The sequence below is a fragment of the Chrysemys picta genome, chromosome 7, assembly GCF_011386835.1.
Source record: "Chrysemys picta bellii isolate R12L10 chromosome 7, ASM1138683v2, whole genome shotgun sequence".
Lineage (NCBI taxonomy): Eukaryota > Metazoa > Chordata > Testudines > Emydidae > Chrysemys > Chrysemys picta.
Window position 1 is genome coordinate 61342944 of NC_088797.1, and position 18474 is coordinate 61361417.

The following is an 18474-nucleotide window of genomic DNA, read 5'->3' on the forward strand; positions in this document are numbered from 1 at the left end:
GGGTTTATCCTATGAGAATAATTATATAGCGACAGATACCTCCTTAATGAAACCTGCACTGTGTGTCGTGCTCTCAGCTCTTGGGTTCATGGAGATGCTGGTGGTAAGATCTACAAAGAGCAGTTTCCAGGGGAGAAAGCTGAGTGCAGCTCCTACTGGTGCCCATGCTGGCAAGCGCCAGCCTTTGGCCTGCAAAGATGTAGGTCCAGTTGTGGTTCTGGTTAGATCAAAGCGGAGCCCTTTCTAAACACCCCCTTCTCCCTCACATTTTATCCACTTACCTATTTTAGTCTTATGTGCCGAGAATGTGAAATTGCTCACGTGTTTAAAAGTCTCTCTTGTTTTAGCTAATGATGACTCCAAAGAGCCTCAGCTCACAGCCTTGATTGCAGAGGAGAGAATTTCATTTGGGATCAACGCCATTTGCTCATCCACCACCACCATCCAAGACATAAAGAGCTGCTACAACGAAGTGGACGGTCGGCTGATCGCCAAAGAGGTCACAGGCTCTCTTCCTTTGCTTTCAGACAGGCACCTTTGCATTCAGATTTTCTTGGAGCAAATTCTCTGGTTTTGTTATAACTTCCTCGCTCTGGTGCTTTCCCTTAATTCCTGGATCTGAGTCTCCTCCCATATACACCAAATTTACATTAATATAAATCCATTCATTTCAGCGGAATTACTCCTGATTTGCACTGAAGGAAGTGGGAGGAGATTCAAACCAATTTGCATTACAGGAGGAAACTTGTCTTCTTAAACACTATGTGCACCAAAGGCTGCTATGTAATTGACAACTAGAGCTGAGCGAACAATTGATTTTTGGGTTTGATGGTCAAACCGAAAAATAAAAAAACCCTCTTTTATTTCAAATGGAAACGGAATTGTTTCCTGTTGTTCTTGATTAAACGAAAAAGAAACAAACAAACAAAAAGTTGGCCAGGTCAAATGAAATGCTTCAAATGTCTATTTGAAATAATATTTCAAATCATGGTTGACATTTTAAAAGGACATTTTCTAAGTAAAATGTTGTTATGAGTCAAAAATAGCACGACAAAATAAAAGGTTGAAATGGTTTGTTTAAAAACTGCAAAAAAACCCATTTTGACCTTTTTTTTTTGAAAAGTCATATTCTTTTCAGCTGAAACGATTTACTAAATTGGACCCCAAGTAGTTTTGGAGCCCTGAAAAATGCATTTTTGGCAAAATTTCTGTTTGCCGAAAAAAAGTCATCTAGGTCTATTAATAGATTCCAAGGCTAAAAAGGATCATCTTGTGATAATCTAATCTGACCTCGTGTATAACAGGCCATAGATCTTCCCCCCAAATAATTCCTAGAGCAGATCAATATTAAAAAATGTTATCTAAAAACCAACAAACTGGGGTTGTCACCTTTGTGCATTTGTCCAATAAACCAAATGTTAGTATCATAAAAACACCGGGAGCACAAAAATCACCATAATGTATCAAGGCTATGGTACATCTAATCCAGTACCCTATATCGGACAGCGGTAACCACATGCGTCAGAGGAAGGTGCAAAATTTTCATAAAACAAAATTATGGAATAACCTGCCCATAGGAGACTTTTTTTTTCTTGATCTCAGTCAATTAGTGGTTGGTTTATGGCCTGGGGGTTACGTCATATGACTGTAATTTTTAAATGATTTAAGGTCTGTTGTTACAAATCTTTGATCCATTAACTGTCACATGGTAGCATTCTCTTTTAGTATCTCATTGAGTGCTCATTTATTAAATTTTTTAACAACAAGAAAATTCCTGGACAAAAATTTTTTTTGTTAAAACTGGAGTTGAAATTGAGTGTATATCGCTAACTTAGGGGTTAAAAGCTTTACAGGTATTTTGTAATTATCCCCAAGTGAAGTGTTACAAACTCACATGGTTCAGGATAAAAGTTACTCTTAAAAGAAATGCAGACATGGCAAAGTAAGGGATGCACAGTTAAAGCTCTCTAACAACCTTAACTTTTCTCTGGAGTGATGCCAGGAGGAAAAAACACTTGATTGGCTCATGCCTCTGCATCTGAGACACCTGACCATCCCAACATCCAGCCACAGTCTAGCCCCCAGGGGGGTCCAATGAGAGGTAGTGAAATGCAGATACTACGGTATTTCTTCAGTGACAGTCTTCAAGCCCCTCACCCACAGGCATCAGGTGGGGTATTATCTGCAGTATCCTACACAGGGGAGCCAGATGGCAGCAGACTCTGCATGTGTACACACCCTTTACCACCATCAGTGCCTGCAGAAATGGGTACAGAGCAGAACCATTGCATGCATAGGGGGTTAGATGTGGTGGTGTCTTCCACCAGGAGAACCTCTTTGTTCCAAAGGCAAGGGAAAGGGAAATGGTGGAGACTCCAGGAAATGGTGGAGAAGGATGCGCTGCATCACATCCGTGAGCCACTATGAGTGCAGTGAATTGTGAGGAAGCTGCAGCCCACGGCAGCAGTGTGGGAGTAGTGGACTAACCTCCCCGGGGACTCCTGTTGCTCTACAGATATGCTAAGTTCTTCAGGATTTCCCTCATCCTCAGCCCAATGTGCACAGGGCTCCTCACCCCACAGGCTCTCCTTAGCCTCCCACATCCTATAGGTCTATGGTTCTTAGGTAGCTTCCCTGAGTGCACATCCCTTCTCTGTTAGTCCAGGCTCCTCCTCCCACTCCCAGATTTTGCTCCCAGCAGGCTTCTTAAATCCAGAGGGAGCGGCTTTGGATCTTAGTAGGGTCAACACTGGGCTCAATATAGATGTTTGGGTACCTTAGTTCTAATTTCCAAAGGCTTTTTTACTCTTAAGTTACTGGCAAGTACTCTTGACCTGAACTCCATCTTCGCCATGTTTTTGTTTTAGCTGGAGCGGGAGATACAGATAGAGCTCTGACAGTGCTCAGGTGGTGTTAAAATCCTGCCTTGAAATAATGACAGAAGCTGGGTTATTCATGCCTAAGGCTGTGTGAGGGGGTGGGCTGTGCCAGTGTGCCCCTGGATGCCAGGGGAACAAAACCAAACCCACTAATCCAAATGAGTATGTCCCCTTTAATAAAGTCTCACAGAGGGAACATTTGTAAAACAGGTCGAGAGGCCCTTACTCCTCAGCAGTCAGGTTTACAAACACCTCAACTCGACATCCTCCAGCAAAGTCTCTGAGCCTGGTCTGACTAGTCCCTGTGAACTGGATGGCCTCTAGTCCTCCCCTTGCTGCTCAGATGCCTTTCCTGTTTCAGTGGGGCAGGGACCTCCTTGATCATACCCAGGCAGGTCTGATTGTGAGCGCCTGGCTGGCATTGGAAGGGGGAGTGCACTCCTTCAGTGGGTGCCTCATTTCACTCAGCTGTCCCTGGGGTTTGAAGCATGTACTATAGGCTATCTGCATTGCTGTTCTGAGTCCCTGCCAATGCAGTACCCACAATAGGAACAGTAAGGGGCATGTGTGGCAGAGCTGGAGGAGATATTTGGGCTGGACGAGCAGTTCTGACTTTGAATCCCCTTGTGTTATCCATTTTGAGCAACAGTTTATCTTTGTACATGAAATGTTCTATCGTAGTCTAAAAATACTAAAATAATCCCAAACATATACAATCCCTGATTCCTTGCTTCCTCCTCTGCTCCCCCACCCCCAATTTAACCTCCAACAATGTTTCCTACAAGGTCTTTTTGTTCTATTTTAGATGGGGATCATCTCTCGTGATAGTTCAACACCAGTTTTCCTGGCTAGAAACATTGCTGGACACCTCTCTGGTCCCTTACGAACTATTGGATCGGTGGCTGTGGGCCAATTTGGTAAGTACAAATTGGGGAATGGAAAAGTAGAGCATGAGAGCTGGGGCTAGTCAGACTGGATCTTCAGACGTTTATATGTTCTGTCCTGGAATGTGTACCTAGGACTCCCATTGTAATTAATGGGACCCCGGCATGTACATGTATCTGAGGGGATAACTTGCCTCTAATGCCTTAAGCTTCAAGGCGTTTGGTAGTGATCTTGTTCAGATATATGTAATGGATGTAGCTCCAAAGTCTCATAGGTGTCATTGGGAATAATGTCACGATCATATGCTGTAGAATAATGAGCCCTTTTGCCAGACTCAGTTAATGGCATTTCTACCTTTTCCTCTTGCAGTTTCATTTCTCTTCATCTCTCTTATGCTGTAGGTTTTCTTAGAGATGAGCCCAAACCAAAACCCTGGCTCAGAATAACCTTGAACTTGGGAGAGATTCAGATCTAGAACTCAGCTTCATGGCTGGCCTCTACCCTGACAATAATGGCCAGGACTAGCATTGCAGATTGGCTTTCTCTGGAGTTCTGATCCAGATTTAGGCATTGCTGCTCAGACCCATCTCTCTCTCGGTTGGGCTGTTAAAGCAAATGCACCACCCTCCCTTTCAGATGCAGCAGAATTCAGAGATTTACTGCAGTCCACTCTCAGGATGAAAGTTCTCCCCTGCCCAGAGACGCAGCATGGTAACAGGGCGTCGCTGTTGTACTGCAGTCATGTGCCCATTAATGTCCAGCTCTAGATTTGTTCCATGTCGGTTCATGGAACAGTAACTGTTGGTCTCTCCCCAGGGGTACGAGTGTTCCAGTCTTGCCCAGCAGCCAACAGCCTGAACTTTATTGGGGGCCCAGCCATTCTGCTAGGCCTCATTGCCATGGCCCAGGATGACCATGCAATGTATGCCGCAGTCAAAGTCCTGAACTCCGTCCTGAACCGCAGCCCCATGAGTGAGAAGCTGATGAGCCACATTGGCGGATACCAGGTGAGAACGAGCCCTTCTTGTTCCAGGTGCTGTTCACCTCACTTGCATTATGTGTTCTCTACTTCTCTGAGGGCCAGGCCCAAAGGCCAATGCAGCCAATGGAAGTGAGGCATTAAAGGCCTACAGCCCTTAAAGTTAGTTCCAGGGAAAGCCTGAGAGTAAGGCCTGCAAGACTGAGCTCTAAATCCTGTGCCCATCATCTCCGTCACAGCTCAGCTGCTGCTGGTGAAAGCAGCCAGGCAGGGTTCGCTCCCAGATACAGCCAATGAGACTCACAGTCTTCACAAGATTCACAGCGTCTTCACTTACTTGTTACGATAATGGAAGGTGTCACACTGGCCATTGTATTAAGACCTTAGCCACAGAGCAGGTAATGCAGAGGCAGCAGCTGTGCAAACTCCCCCCACATATTACCCTCTGCCAGCATACTTCAACCCTAATCTGGAAAACTGCTTTTAGGACAAGAGCTCTGTTCCTTCCCCGTGGCCTATGCAGTCCTTGACTTCTCTCTGCTGAGCCTGCCAGTAATTGGGACGGTTAGTGATAATGGTGGAGGGTCTTTTGTCTGCTAGGAACTGGGCTGAGGCAAAAATGTAGTCTGCATCTCAGAATGTATCATTCGATCTGCCCCAAACTCAGCTTTTGGTACTGTGCAACCTTGAAAGTAGGGTTGGCTCCCAGAGTTTTGAATGAACTTGGGGCCCAGATTGTGGAAGAAGAAGATCTATATTCTATAGTAGTTTGGGGTGGAAATCAGGTGCAAGTCTGCAGTTTCAGTGGAGTGTGTCATTGGGTAAGTGAAATGATTGGTGTCACCCAGGCTAAAGAGAGATCTCACTAAAAAATTAGTCCTACTGCGCATAGAAGGTAGGTTGTTAAAAGAGCAACAGAGAGGCCCCCTGGATCTGGAAACACACACTGCAGTGTTTGAATGAATGTTAGAGCTGGCTGAATTATTCATTGTGAATGAATGAGCTGATGGATTTAGCCCATTTTTCCCATCTGATCCCAATTCCTGTGATTGTCTTCATTATTTGTAAGTGTTCGCCAGTTTGTGAAAATAAATGTCAGACTTTGGAGTCTTGACTTTTTGCTATATGTTGTTCAGTCTACGTGATTGGTTACCTGTGTCACATGGAATTCTTTTTGCTCTCTCATTGGATTGCTGAAGCTTTCTAAACGGGAGACTAATCAATGGTGAATTACCCAGGTACACACTTTCTGGTGCATATTTCTGTGTGAATAATCCTTCCTTCTAACTTTTGTGAAACTTGGGAGCTTCTTGAACACTTTCCAGATACAGCAGTGATCACTCAAACACTCACGACTAGACCCGGTTGAAAAACAAGAAAATTTTCACCGAAACGTGTCCCTGTTTCTCATTTAAAAAAAGTTGAAATTTGAATTTTTTGATCTGCTCTTCTCACAAACAACTAATAACATGAATAAGTGCAGTGAGTTCTCCATGTGTATTCACATGTTGTTCTTGGTAACTTTCCTGCAGCATGAGTTTACATGTGTTTCACTCCTTCCTGCTGCTTCTTATCCAAAAAATCTCCTGCTCTGCTGTCAAATTCCTCCTGAAAGCCAGCTTGCCAATTACAACCTCCCACATTTTCGTGGGCTGTAGTCCACGAAAGCTTATGCTCTAATAGATTTGTTGGTCTCTAAGGTGCCACAAGTACTCCTGTTCTTTTTGCACATTTTCAATGTATATTAAAAACTTCACTCACTGCTTGAAGCTTCAGTCTTATGCACAGTGTATGCCGCATGTATGAATAATACACATACATGTATGAATACTGTGTCTGGAGTGTGCTGTGCGTGTCTTATTTAGTAATAACACTGCATAATATGTTATAAGGTCAGTGAGGCAGATTGTATTTTCTACTGTGCTCTCTACAGCTTTTGGGCTCAATGAATGCACAATAACTCTTTTCAGCTCCTGGCGTACCTACTAAAGAGGAAGACAAAACTGCTAAACAACAGGATTTTACAGCTGGTGCTCTCCATAGCAGGCACGGCAGAGCTGGGCTTGGAATCCTCGACTATAAAGAACTATGGTGCATTCCAATATGTTCTCAGTAACTTTGAGGTAAAACTACTAATATTGTATGAGTTCCCTTAACTATATTAAAGGAGGCTCTAGAGTAGAAACTTAGTTCTGTGGCAGCACCTTCTGAACTGGTGTATCTGATGAGAAGGCTGCAACTTATCCAGCGTGGGTCTGAATTAAAACCCTGCATATAAGTACCTTCCAGAGATGGGGTGTTTGAAGTCTGGATTCCGGTGCAGTTTGGGTCTGTCTCTAGATTCCCCCAAGGAGAATAAGTTATTTTTATGTCTCGCTCCAGCCAGCAGATCCAGAATAGTATGTTTGTAATTTGAGATGGGCTGGAGATTAATTGCTTGTCCTGTTGGTGTTGCCACCCCATCGTCAGTTGTCCAAGTACCCTGATCTGAGAGATTGTCACCTACTCTGAAGCATGGAACCTGCTTGTAGGGTGAAATTCCCCCCCAAGGCAGAGGGCCCATACAAAGCTCTATACACCACTGAAATCAGGGCTTAGAGATGCATTCTGTGAGTAAATGAGCATCTGCTGGGTGGTGCTCACCACCCTGGATTGGGTCCATAAGTGGGGCTTATGTGCTGGATGGGCCCTGCTTTGGGATCTTGACAGTGGGGTGAATTTCTTCTATCATGCACTCACATGGGGTGAATCCAGTTTCATAGAAATTAGTGATGGGAGAGACCTATTAGTTCATCCCCTCCATTCCCACCCCTCTCCACCTACTGGACCAAAACAGGATTGGTGCCTGCAATCTGTTTTCCAGTGCTTTGTCCAGCCTTGTTTAAATGTCTCCAGGGATGGCTCCTCAGGCACTTCCCCTGGGAGAAAAAGGTGGAAGTCCCAGATTGGCTGAGTGTGTTACCATGTGTGCCCTGCAATTCAGGCTCAGGCTACACTTAGGCCTCCACTTAGTGTGGAATTGTTCTTTGGAAAAGATGGCTCCCCTGCAAAGGGTTTCAGCTCTACTGGACCTGTCACAAAAAGTCTCATTGAATAAACCCACCTTGTCCTGCACTCTGACCGAGAACTCTGACCACAGAAAACCCCTGCAAAGGGGGAAACTTCTGCATCTGTGAGCATTAACCAGGCCAGCTCCCGCAGTCCTGCTGCAGTCCACATGCCTCTGAGCTGAATCTGTAGAGTTCTTGGACCAGGCTATGTGGTAGGAGGATCTTTATAGGGCCTCCAGAGTTGTTCTCTAGCTCTCTTCTAAAGCACCTGCACTCTGGTGTTACTCTGCTCACGCTACATGATCTCAGTTTCTGCAAAAGTCCCTAGTCAGGGCTGCACAAGTATGTGTTTCAGAGATTCATGGCAGATCTCTCTAGGGGATGTCAGTCAGAGCAATTATGGAAGCTCATTCTCTGGGTGTAAACTGCAGCTTGCCTGCTTTTGTGCTCTGTGCAATTGGATATATTTTCTCTCCACAATCATTTCTGTATTTCCATATTTCTGAAATACTCATTTTTTGTGCTTTATTTTACTCCTTTTCTCCTAAATCCAAGAAACACTTGATGCAAATTGAAAAATGTCATTGTGAGTTCACTTAAAAATGTACTCTATGGTGTATTTTTTTTTTTCCAACATAGCTTAATCCATGTGCTTTTACATGGTATAATAATACTTATATTTTATACAGCACATTTCATCCACGACACTTTACAAAGGGAAGTATTGTTGTCCCCATTTTACAGATGGGAAAACTGAGGCACCGCTCACCCACATTTATATGGCAGATCAGTGACAGAGTCAGAACCCAAATCTACTCAGTCCAGGCCAGTGTGCTTTACACTGGGCCACACTTCCTCCAGGCATTATTGGCTCATACTAGATTGTGTGTGTTGCATGTTTTCTGATTTGTTTTTAAACCAAATGGATTTAGTGGGGATGTTAGAGCAGAAAAAGTGGGAACCAGGACTCCTGGGTTCTATTCTCCTCCTCTGCCACTGACTCACTGTAGGCAAATAGCACCATGCCTCAGTTTCCCCCATCAGTAATAGACACGCTCTGTTACCTCATGTGGATGTTATGAGGCCTCACTAATGTTTGTAAAGCACTTTAAGATCTCGGGATGAAGGCATGTGCTGCAGAAACACATTTGATTTTTTAAAAACTTATTTCATCTCATGTTAGTAGAGAAAAAGGAGCTGAACTCAAGAAGCTGTGAAATCTCTGGTTTCATTTGTCTTTCAGCTTTGGTCAAATGCACCAGAAAATCTCGACCTTGCCCTGTTTTCACATCTTGTGGAGATCCTGCAGCCCTCAAGGTACATAGTGGGCATCTATGGCAGAGATGGGATAAACTAATAAGCTTAGGCTGGGATTTTTGAATGTCTCTAAAAGAGTTATGTGCCCAGATCCCATTGAAAATCCATGGAAGATGGCAGGCAACTAGCTTTTCTAGAGCCCTGTGAAAATCCAAGCTTTCATTTACTGGTTCTGTTGGCCATGTCATAGAATCATAGGACCAAATTCCTGGCTGAAGACATTGCATTGACTTTAGTGAGGTTACACCAGCAGAGTACTTGAGACCCATAGCACTTAGAGAAAGAAAGGTCATCTTGCCTGGTTAGACTAGATCGGAAGTTTTTCATGTGTTCAATAGAAACAAGTCCAGATGACTGAGTTTGGTAATTGCAGTTTAGCTCTATGCACACAACCTCTCTGGAGAATGACATCTGTAAGGACTGGTTGGAGCAGTCGCTATTCTGCAGTGCAAATCTCGGGATGAAAATGCCCTCAAAGGCAGATCAATTTAATGTCAGAATTCTTCATATCTTCAAATTTTAGAGGGAGAAGATGGCTTATTATTTTTCATTGGTTATTTATTCAGTGCCCAAAGTATGCTGGGCACACTACAGACAACTCCTAATAGCAAGCCAGATGTCTATTTATTCATTTGATTTTTTTAAAAATAATGAAGCTGGTTGAAAACATCTTTGCCATAAAAAACTTTTAGTCAAAACATTTTAATTTAATCAAAGGTGAAAGTTCTCCCCCTCACGCCACAAAAATCTTTTTTGATGAAAGATTTCAGGTTTAAAACTGAAATTTAGACCAAATAATGTTGAGATTTTTAACAACTTCCCCATCCCAAATTTGCTCAGAAGAAAGAATAATTTCCCGACCAGCTCTACGATAGAGTTAAATATATTTGGAGACACAGGGTGAGACAGACCGTCTGCCTCAATGTGGCCTGTAGATTCCATTCTGTTGGCACTGAAAAGCCATGCACGATCCCGTCTGATGTCCCTTGCTGAGTTTTACAAGAACAGCATTTATTTCCACCAATTCATGGCTTTCCAAGTCAATAACTTTGTTTTGTTTGAACTCACTGAAAGGCGGCCGTTTCCGGGGAAAGACGGGGGGGAGGAACACACTGAGAAGGCTTCAGATCCCCATCTCCGACACATATTCAATTTGTCTGACAGAGTTTTGATCGGTTGCCAAGGCAACGTCAGAAGTCCGTGGTACAAAGAGTGAGCGCAGAACCCTTTTAGCAGAAACTCGGCAGAATTGGCTTTTTCCAGTAAAGGCTTTTAACGTTCCTCTTGCTTTGACGCAGAGATGGATGTCGGAATGCCAAAGTCGCCTACCAGATGCAAATGGTGCCCAAGCTGGTTTTCCTCCTCAACGACGTCGAGATCAGCTGCTCACGAGTCACCACTATCTGTACCATCTTCTCCCACCTGCTGCAGGGCTATTTCAACACCAAAGACATTCTTAGGTAACCCCGACCTTGCGGTATTTTCTCAGCTCATAAGTGAGCAGTCCCCCTACAAGCATAGGAATCCTATTGTGTGATCACACCCGCCTCATCCAGCCCTGCTTTGTGCTCTGGACAAAGACAGAATCCCTGTAGATCCCTGCCAAGCAATCATAGGGGAAAACTCCCCTGACAGCCAATTCAGCATTTAATTCAGCCCTGTTCAAGTGAGTGAGAATCACCCCGGCTAAGTTGTGATCCTTACAGTGAATATAGCACAGGTAGCCTCATTGACCTCAGTTGGACGACCTACTCAAGGTAGGTAAGATTACTGCAGGCTGGTCCCAGGCTGATGGGTGTCTGATCCCATTGCTTGGATGGTGTCCAACTGGCCATTTTATTCTTGAATCTTGTGGAGACTGCCTTTGCCAGGATCTTCTGGAGAAGAGAATTCCAACCCTTGATTGCTGTCTGAGGAAAGAGCTGCTTGAAACACAATGCTGCAGTATTTGATAGCCCATGCCCAGACTGGTCAGCCTCTGTCTTGTGGGCCAGCTGAGACCCATCCGGTGCTGTCCACAACCCTCACGCATAGGGGTGCGGGCCACCGAGATGACACAGGCCAACATTCAAAGCTCCATCTTGATTTTAATGAAATCGCTCTGGTCCAGATGCAGCATTGCATGCTGGGACCTGCAGTCTCTATGGGTAGCCTCTTTCTTTATTAAAGATGAGGGGGACAGCAACTTACTAAGTTTTATTTATTGTTAATTGTTTGGATCTGGCAATCTGCATGGTACTGTGCAGTGCAAGCAAATAAGGACAGCCCCTGTCTCAGCCTCCAGGAAAGTGGCTAGTGCAGCAGGCCCTGAGCATTGTTAAAAAACAGGGGACCTGTACTGTCCCGAACCTGGGGGAATGCTATAGTACGTTGTAGTGTCTGGAGTGTTCCTGTAGTGTGGTATTTTAGTCTGTAGGGAACAACACTCAGAATCAGATGATGGCACTGCACTCACTTGCTTTGTGCATGTGTAACAGTCATCCATTTATGATGAGAACTGGAAAATGGAATTCAGGCATTTCATAAGTGAAAAGGGGTTGCCACAGCTGCTTCCTGTCAGGCTGCTAGAGATTCCATGCTGGGTGTTGCATGCCTGGAAGCCAGTGAGGTGTCGCTCAGAAACACTATGAGGGGAGCTCCCAAGGGGACACGGACACATGGCACAAGTTATATTAATAACCCAATATTATCAAATCCAGTGGTTCAAAAATCATAAATCAGGCCCCCAAAATCACAAAACTGACTTTAAAATCATGAATTTTATTTTAAAAGGGGGGGATCCTTTTTATTTGCCTTCTATTTTTGAGTCATTAGGGGATCACATTTTCAAGCTTTTCTCCACAAGGGCTAGAAACATACTCTATTAATGAAAGCCGAGATTCTCACATAATCCCATGACTCCAGGAGCTGAAGCTTTAAGAAAAGCAACAACTATCAAGAGACTCACAGTATAATAGTGATAGTCGGCAATGCTGCTAACCAAAAATGGTTTCCTCTTTCTCTGAAAGGATTGGATTGTTCCTTGTTTACACTTTAAAGCCCTCTTCTGTGGATGAAAGTCAGATATGCCTGGATGGGATCTCTGATCTGCGAGGAGAAGGTAAGGAGATCCCTTTGGTGAGTGAATTCTGATAGATGCTGCCCCTCATCCCCCTGGCAGGTCCTAAATGCATTAGGGTTGTGCTCAGGGTGGGGACGGGGGGAAGGAGTGCAGGAAGGGCAGACCTCGGGATATGCTGCAGAACTACTCATGTGTCCAAAATGAATTGCTTTGCTGGGTCAGGGCCCTACTCTGAACAGCACAGGGGGTAGTAAAGAGACAGAGAACAGTCATGTCTGGGACGGTCTGTTCTAAAGCCAGGTGACGTGCTTAGTTATGCTTTCCCCTCTCAGATATCTCTCCTGCAGTTAGGTTGGCAGAACTTGGTCACTGCACCAAAAGCCCCTCAAGTGCTGGTTTTCACAAGTCTCCAGGGAGAGAAATGTCCATTTGGTTGAAATTTCACAGAGATCAATATTTGTGGGTTAAAAACAATGGAATGAAAGGGTGAAAATTCCCGCCCAGGATTCCATGGAAATGTGGTTGTTGCTCTTGGCCCGCTATAGTTTTTGCATTGTGCTGGAGTCCCATGTAGGTGAAGGTGCATTCTCAAGGGCAAGTGCATTCTCCAGTGCAAGGAGCCATGCATCTTTTAAATGTCTACCCTATTTGTGTCTGACTTGACTGCTGGGAGAGCCAGCCACCTCGACTTCCTGTTACTTTCGTCCTATTAGTGGTCCCAGTGGAGATCCTATTGGATACAACACATCCAAGCAACAGAATTAGGGTGACCAGACGTCCCAGACTGTCCTGATATTTAGGCATTTGTCCCACATCCCGACCGATGTCTGGTCGGGACGCAATTTGTTCCAATATTTCGCATTCCTGTTTTTCTTTTTTTGCTCCGCTGGCGGGACTCCCCCCCTCCCAACGTGTCCCAATATTTTCTTCATCCCATCTGGTCACCCTAAACAGAATACTTTATGGAGACACTGGTAGCCTGAGTGCCAATGCACAGAGTTTAGAGGTGGAAAAACACCTCTGTAGTCATCCATTCCAGCCTTCTCTTCCACCCAGTCTAGAATTGTTCCCTGCAGATTATTCATTATCCAGCATTTTGTCCAGTCTAGTTTTAAACATGCCTCATGATAGGGCTTTGGGAACAGAACTCAGAAATGACTAGTGCTTACAGTGACAGGATCCCCACTTCCAAATGTTCGCACCTACTTCACTCCACCCAGTTAACAACCAATTATATTTGTATTTGCTACAAACAAGGCTGTTCATCAAAATGCTGGAAACACGTGTTTTGTCTCCTCTTTACTTTTTATTTCCTTCTGATTTTTGTAGCCTTAAGCCAAACATCTGGGAAGACAATCTGGCTCCGAAACCAGTTACTGAAGATGCTGTTAGATGTAATGTGTTCAGACAAACTTCATCTGTCCTCTGAGTAAGTAGAACTATTTGAGCAGGGGTCTCAAACATGCGGGTCGCATAGGCACCAACTCTGTGGGTGCTCCAGGGCTGGAGCACCCACGGGGAAAAATTAGTGGGTGCTCTGAACCCACCAGCAGCCAAGCTCCCCTCCTTCTCCCGCTCTCCTCCTCCTCCCCCCCCCCCGAGTGCGCCGTGTCCCTGCTCCTCCACCTACCTCCCAGTGCTTCCTGCCCAGCCGCTGCCAAACAGCTGTTTGCACGCTCCAGGAGGGAGGGGGAGGAGCAGGAATGTGGCATGCTCAGGGGAGGAGGCGGGGCCAGGGTGGGAATTTGGGAAAGGGGTTGGAATAGGGGTAAGGAGGGGGCGTGTTTTGTCAGTTGAGTGAGGTGGTTTGGCATTCTGCTTTGGCTGCTGTCTGCCGAAGGTGGAAGGTTTGCAGCATTGTGAGATGAGTGATTTGGCTGGGAAGTTCTCTTCAGGGTGCGGGTTGGATGGTTTTGTTTACTTGAATCAGATCAATGTGCATCTATCCTCCATGCTCTCAGGACAGCACCTCCTGCCTCCTGTTACAAGATGTGCTCACACGGTGCACATGCTCCCTGCCTACAAATTGCAGCTGGCTGCTGCCTGTCCCTTCAGCATTTTCATTCTTTTGTGTACATGAACTAGGAGGCTCTTCCCCCACAGGAATGGTTACACCAGAACATCACCTTGTGGAAGCTCGTGTCCTCTTTGCCTTTAACCCCAGCCCAGGTGCTCAGAGCTGGGGGAGTCTCAAGGACTACATCCTGCACATGTTGCCATACCTCTGGCCCCAGAGCCCTAGACCACCTTTAAATCAACAGACAGGAGTCACAAGACTTGACGACCAGAGCCTAAGCTGAGACCAGCAAACTCATATCATGTAACATCAGTTTAGCTTTAAATCCTAGACTCGGGAGGTGAGAGCCAAGTGTCTTGCCTAGGCTCTCCATTTTCCCTTTCAGATCAAATCCCTCTTGGTGCCTCTAGAGTAGCTGATGGGGCAGGCGAGTCGTGATACGTTCAGCAGGACCCCACAGGTCTCACTTAGCTCACTTTTTTTCATTTTTGACTATACTTTTGTATCATTGTATGAAAAGGTTTCAGTGATGCGGCCCTCGGGCCAATGTACTAGTCCTCTTGTGGCCCTTGTGGTAATTTGAGTTTGAGACTCCTGCATTTGAGGATGGAGTGGGCGGAGGAGGGACCATGGCTCCTTCGAGGTTCCCTCTCTCTCTGTATTTGACCAGCGCTCAACACCTGGTTAGCATTTATGAGTGTCATTAGTCAATGAGAGAGAGGCAGAATGTGTCAGGTTTGGGTTCAAAGTTTGTTTGTTTTTCCAGTGAGGTATCTGAGGTTTAGAGTGATATCCATTAAATAGACAATATTTTCTCTACAGTTGCCAAACAGTGGGATCAGAGAGATCACGGTTTCCTTATCTATTCTGTGAGGGGAAAAGAAATCTGATGTGTCTTTAAAAAGCGGTTTCATCTAATTGGGATTACAAATAATAAAATATCTTAATCCTAATCACATAGTTATTGCATCACTACAGGGCAGAGTTAAGGTTGCTTGGGTGCCTTAAGTGCACATTTGTATACGTTAGCACGTTGGGATTTCTTTCAAGTTTAAACCTTAATTCTGAATTTCCTGGGTTTATAACAGTTGAGTTGGGATAATTACAACATCCCTGTCATGTGTTTTACCCTGAATTATTGAGATGTTGACCTTAACTGTGACTCCATCTTGATGTAGTTTGTCTGGGAATAAATTAAATTGGGCTTGATAGGGATTAGATGGCTCAAACTACGTGGACAAACAAGCTAATGAATCTCCTCAGCACCGGATTGTGAGCACGATATCCAGAGCCCAAGTGATTTAGGGGCCTAAGTCATTGCAAAGATCCTCAACGGTATGGGAGTTAGGCACCTAAATACTCTTCAGAGTAAGGGCCTAAATGATATAGGAGAATAAACTCTCCATTGTGATGTAGGCTCCTAGGTCAAGTCTTCCCCTGTGTCTTTAACATGTATACTTCTCATGCTGTGTTTCTTTCAGGGCTCAAGAGGAGACATTCCTGGCGCTGGGGCCTGACTGGTTCCTCTTGTTCACACAAAGCCATCTGCACCCAAGCACCGTCGTGATGGGGGTCAAACTGCTGCTGCACTTCCTCCACAATCCCACACTGCTGAGGAAGTTCAAGGAGGGGGTGGTGGCCGGGCGCTGGGTGTCAAACAGCTCCACGGGGCTGGATATTCTAATGGGTATGTCCCAGATATGAGACTCGCTCCCAGAATAACCTCTTCCAGGGAAAGTTTCATGAAAACTATGTTGACCCTGGTGCAGAAGCAATCAGCTAGGGCTCCCAGTCCAGCTCCAGTTGCATAAAATAGCAAATCTCCCATTGACTTCAATGTGAGCTTAGTATGGGCCAAGCAGCAGGATGATTTCCTACTGCTGGGCTGGGAGATGCCTTCTCCATCATACTGCAGGCTGGGGATTCCAGACCAGAAATCACTGGGTGAGGAGATTGTGTGGTCTGGTCGGTGCAGGAGGTCAGACTAACTGGTCTGTATGTCTGTGAGTTGGTCAGTCACCACCTTCTAGTCCCTCTGAGATTTGCTCCAACCCTGTTCTGCTCACTCCCCCAGTCTGGATGGGGGAGTGTGTGACGGGTTGGATCACAGAAACCCCCTTAGTACTGCCAACTGGTGTGCTGAGACTACCCCTAAACCCGTTTTCCATGGCAGCTTGGGACTTCAGAACCCTGCCTGGTTGTGCCAGACATGCTTGCCTGCTACAAACACAGCCCCAGGTCTGAACCATGTCCCTCAAAAGCTGCAGGCTAAATTGAAAACAGCTTAAGAAGTGTTCCTGTCTCCAACACCCAGATGCCCAGTTTCCAATGGGGTCCAAACCCCAAATAAATCCGTTTTATCCTGAATAAAGCTTATACAGGGTAAACTCATAAATTGTTCGCCCTCTGTAACACTGATAGAGAGAGATGCACAGCTGTTTGCCCCCCCCCCCCAGGTATTAATACTTACTCTGGGTTAATTAATAAATAAAAAGTGATTTTATTAAATGCAAAAAGTAGGATTTAAGTGGTTCCAAGTAATAACAGACAGAACAAAGTGAATTACGAAGCAAAATAAAATAAAATAAGCAAGTCTAAACCTAATATAGTAAGAAAGTGATTACAGATAAAATCTCACCCTCAGAGATGTTCCAGTAAGCTTCTTTTACAGACTAGCCTCCTTCTAGTCTGGGTCCAGCAATAACTCACACCCCTCTGGTTACTGTCCTTTGTTCCAGTTTCTTTTAGGTATCCTTTGGGGGTGAAGAGGCTATCTCTTGAGCCAGCTGAAGGCAAAATGGAGGGGTCTCCCAGAGGCTTAAATAGACTTTCTTTTGTGGGTGGAGACCCCCTCACCTCTCCTATGCAAAATCCAGCTCCAAGATGGAGTTTTGGAGTCACATGGGCAAGTCACATGTCCATGCATGACTCAGTTCCTTACAAGTGGCAGCCATTGCTTACATGCTACCTTGAACGTCCCCAGGTAGACTTCTTATGTGGATTGGAGTCTTCCAAGGTTCCATTGTCTGTTAATGAAAGGTTTCAGAGTAGCAGCCGTGTTAGTCTGTATCCGCAAAAAGAAGAACAGGAGGACTTGTGGCACCTTAGAGACTAACAAATTTATTAGAGCATAAGCTTTCGTGGACTATAGCCCACTTCTTCGGATGCATATAGAATGGAACATATATTGAGGAGATATATATACACACATACAGAGAGCATAAACAGGTGGGAGTTGTCTTACCACCTCTGAGAGGCCAATTAATTAAGAGAAAAAAACTTTTGAAGTGATAATCAAGCTAGCCCAGCACAGACAGACAGTTAGATAACAAGTGTGAGAATACTTACAAGGGGAGATAGATTTCAATGTTTGTAATGGCCCAACCATTCCCAGTCCTTATTTAAACCGGAGTTGATTGTGTCTAGTTTGCATATCAATTCTAGCTCAGCAGTTTCTCGTTGGAGTCTGTTTTTGAAGTTTTTCTGTTGTAATATAGCCACCCGCAGGTCTGTCACTGAATGACCAGACAGGTTAAAGTGTTCTCCCACTGGTTTTTGAGTATTTTGATTCCTGATGTCAGATTTGTGTCCATTAATTCTTTTGCGTAGAGACTGTCCGGTTTGGCCAATGTACATGGCAGAGGGGCATTGCTGGCACATGATGGCACAGGACATCCAGGACACACCACACGATCCATTGTCTACAGCCAAGCTCTAAGATATAACCGCATTTGCTCCAATCCCTCGGATAGAGACAAGCACCTACAAGATCTCTATCAAGCATTCTTAAAACTACAATACCCACCTGCTGAAGTGAAAAAACAGATTGACAGAGCCAGACGAGTACCCAGAAGTCACCTCCTACAAGACAGGCCCAACAAAGAAAATAACAGAACACCACTAGCTGTCACCTTCAGCCCCCAACTAAAACCTCTCCAGCGCATCATCAGAGATCTACAACCTATCCTGAAAGATGATCCTTTACTCTCACAGATCTTGGGAGACAGACCTGTCCTCGCTTACAGACAACCCCCCAACCTAAAGCAAATACTCACCAGCAACCACACATCACTGAACAAAACCACTAACCCAGGAACCTATCCTTGTAACAAACCCCGATGTCAACTCTGTCCACATATCTATTCCAGTGACATCATCATAGGACCTAATCACATCAGCCATACCATCAGGGGCTCGTTCACCTGCACATCTACCAATGTGATATATGCCATCATGTGCCAGCAATGCCCCTCTGCCATGTACATTGGCCAAACCGGACAGTCTCT

General features: G+C 45.0%; 1 protein-coding gene across 2 annotated transcripts in view; it reads left to right on the plus strand.

The window, feature by feature from the left end:
* WDFY4 (WDFY family member 4) overlaps positions 1-18474 on the plus strand; it is a 253577-nt gene that overhangs the window by 101803 nt on the left and 133300 nt on the right. For both annotated transcript variants that reach the window (XM_005307318.4, XM_042856108.2), the window contains exons 21-29: positions 348-499; positions 3685-3796; positions 4581-4771; positions 6714-6866; positions 9037-9110; positions 10409-10570; positions 12119-12210; positions 13501-13600; positions 15670-15875. In XM_005307318.4, the coding sequence (XP_005307375.2) occupies positions 348-499; positions 3685-3796; positions 4581-4771; positions 6714-6866; positions 9037-9110; positions 10409-10570; positions 12119-12210; positions 13501-13600; positions 15670-15875 (1242 nt within the window). The remainder of the gene's footprint in view (positions 1-347; positions 500-3684; positions 3797-4580; positions 4772-6713; positions 6867-9036; positions 9111-10408; positions 10571-12118; positions 12211-13500; positions 13601-15669; positions 15876-18474) is intronic.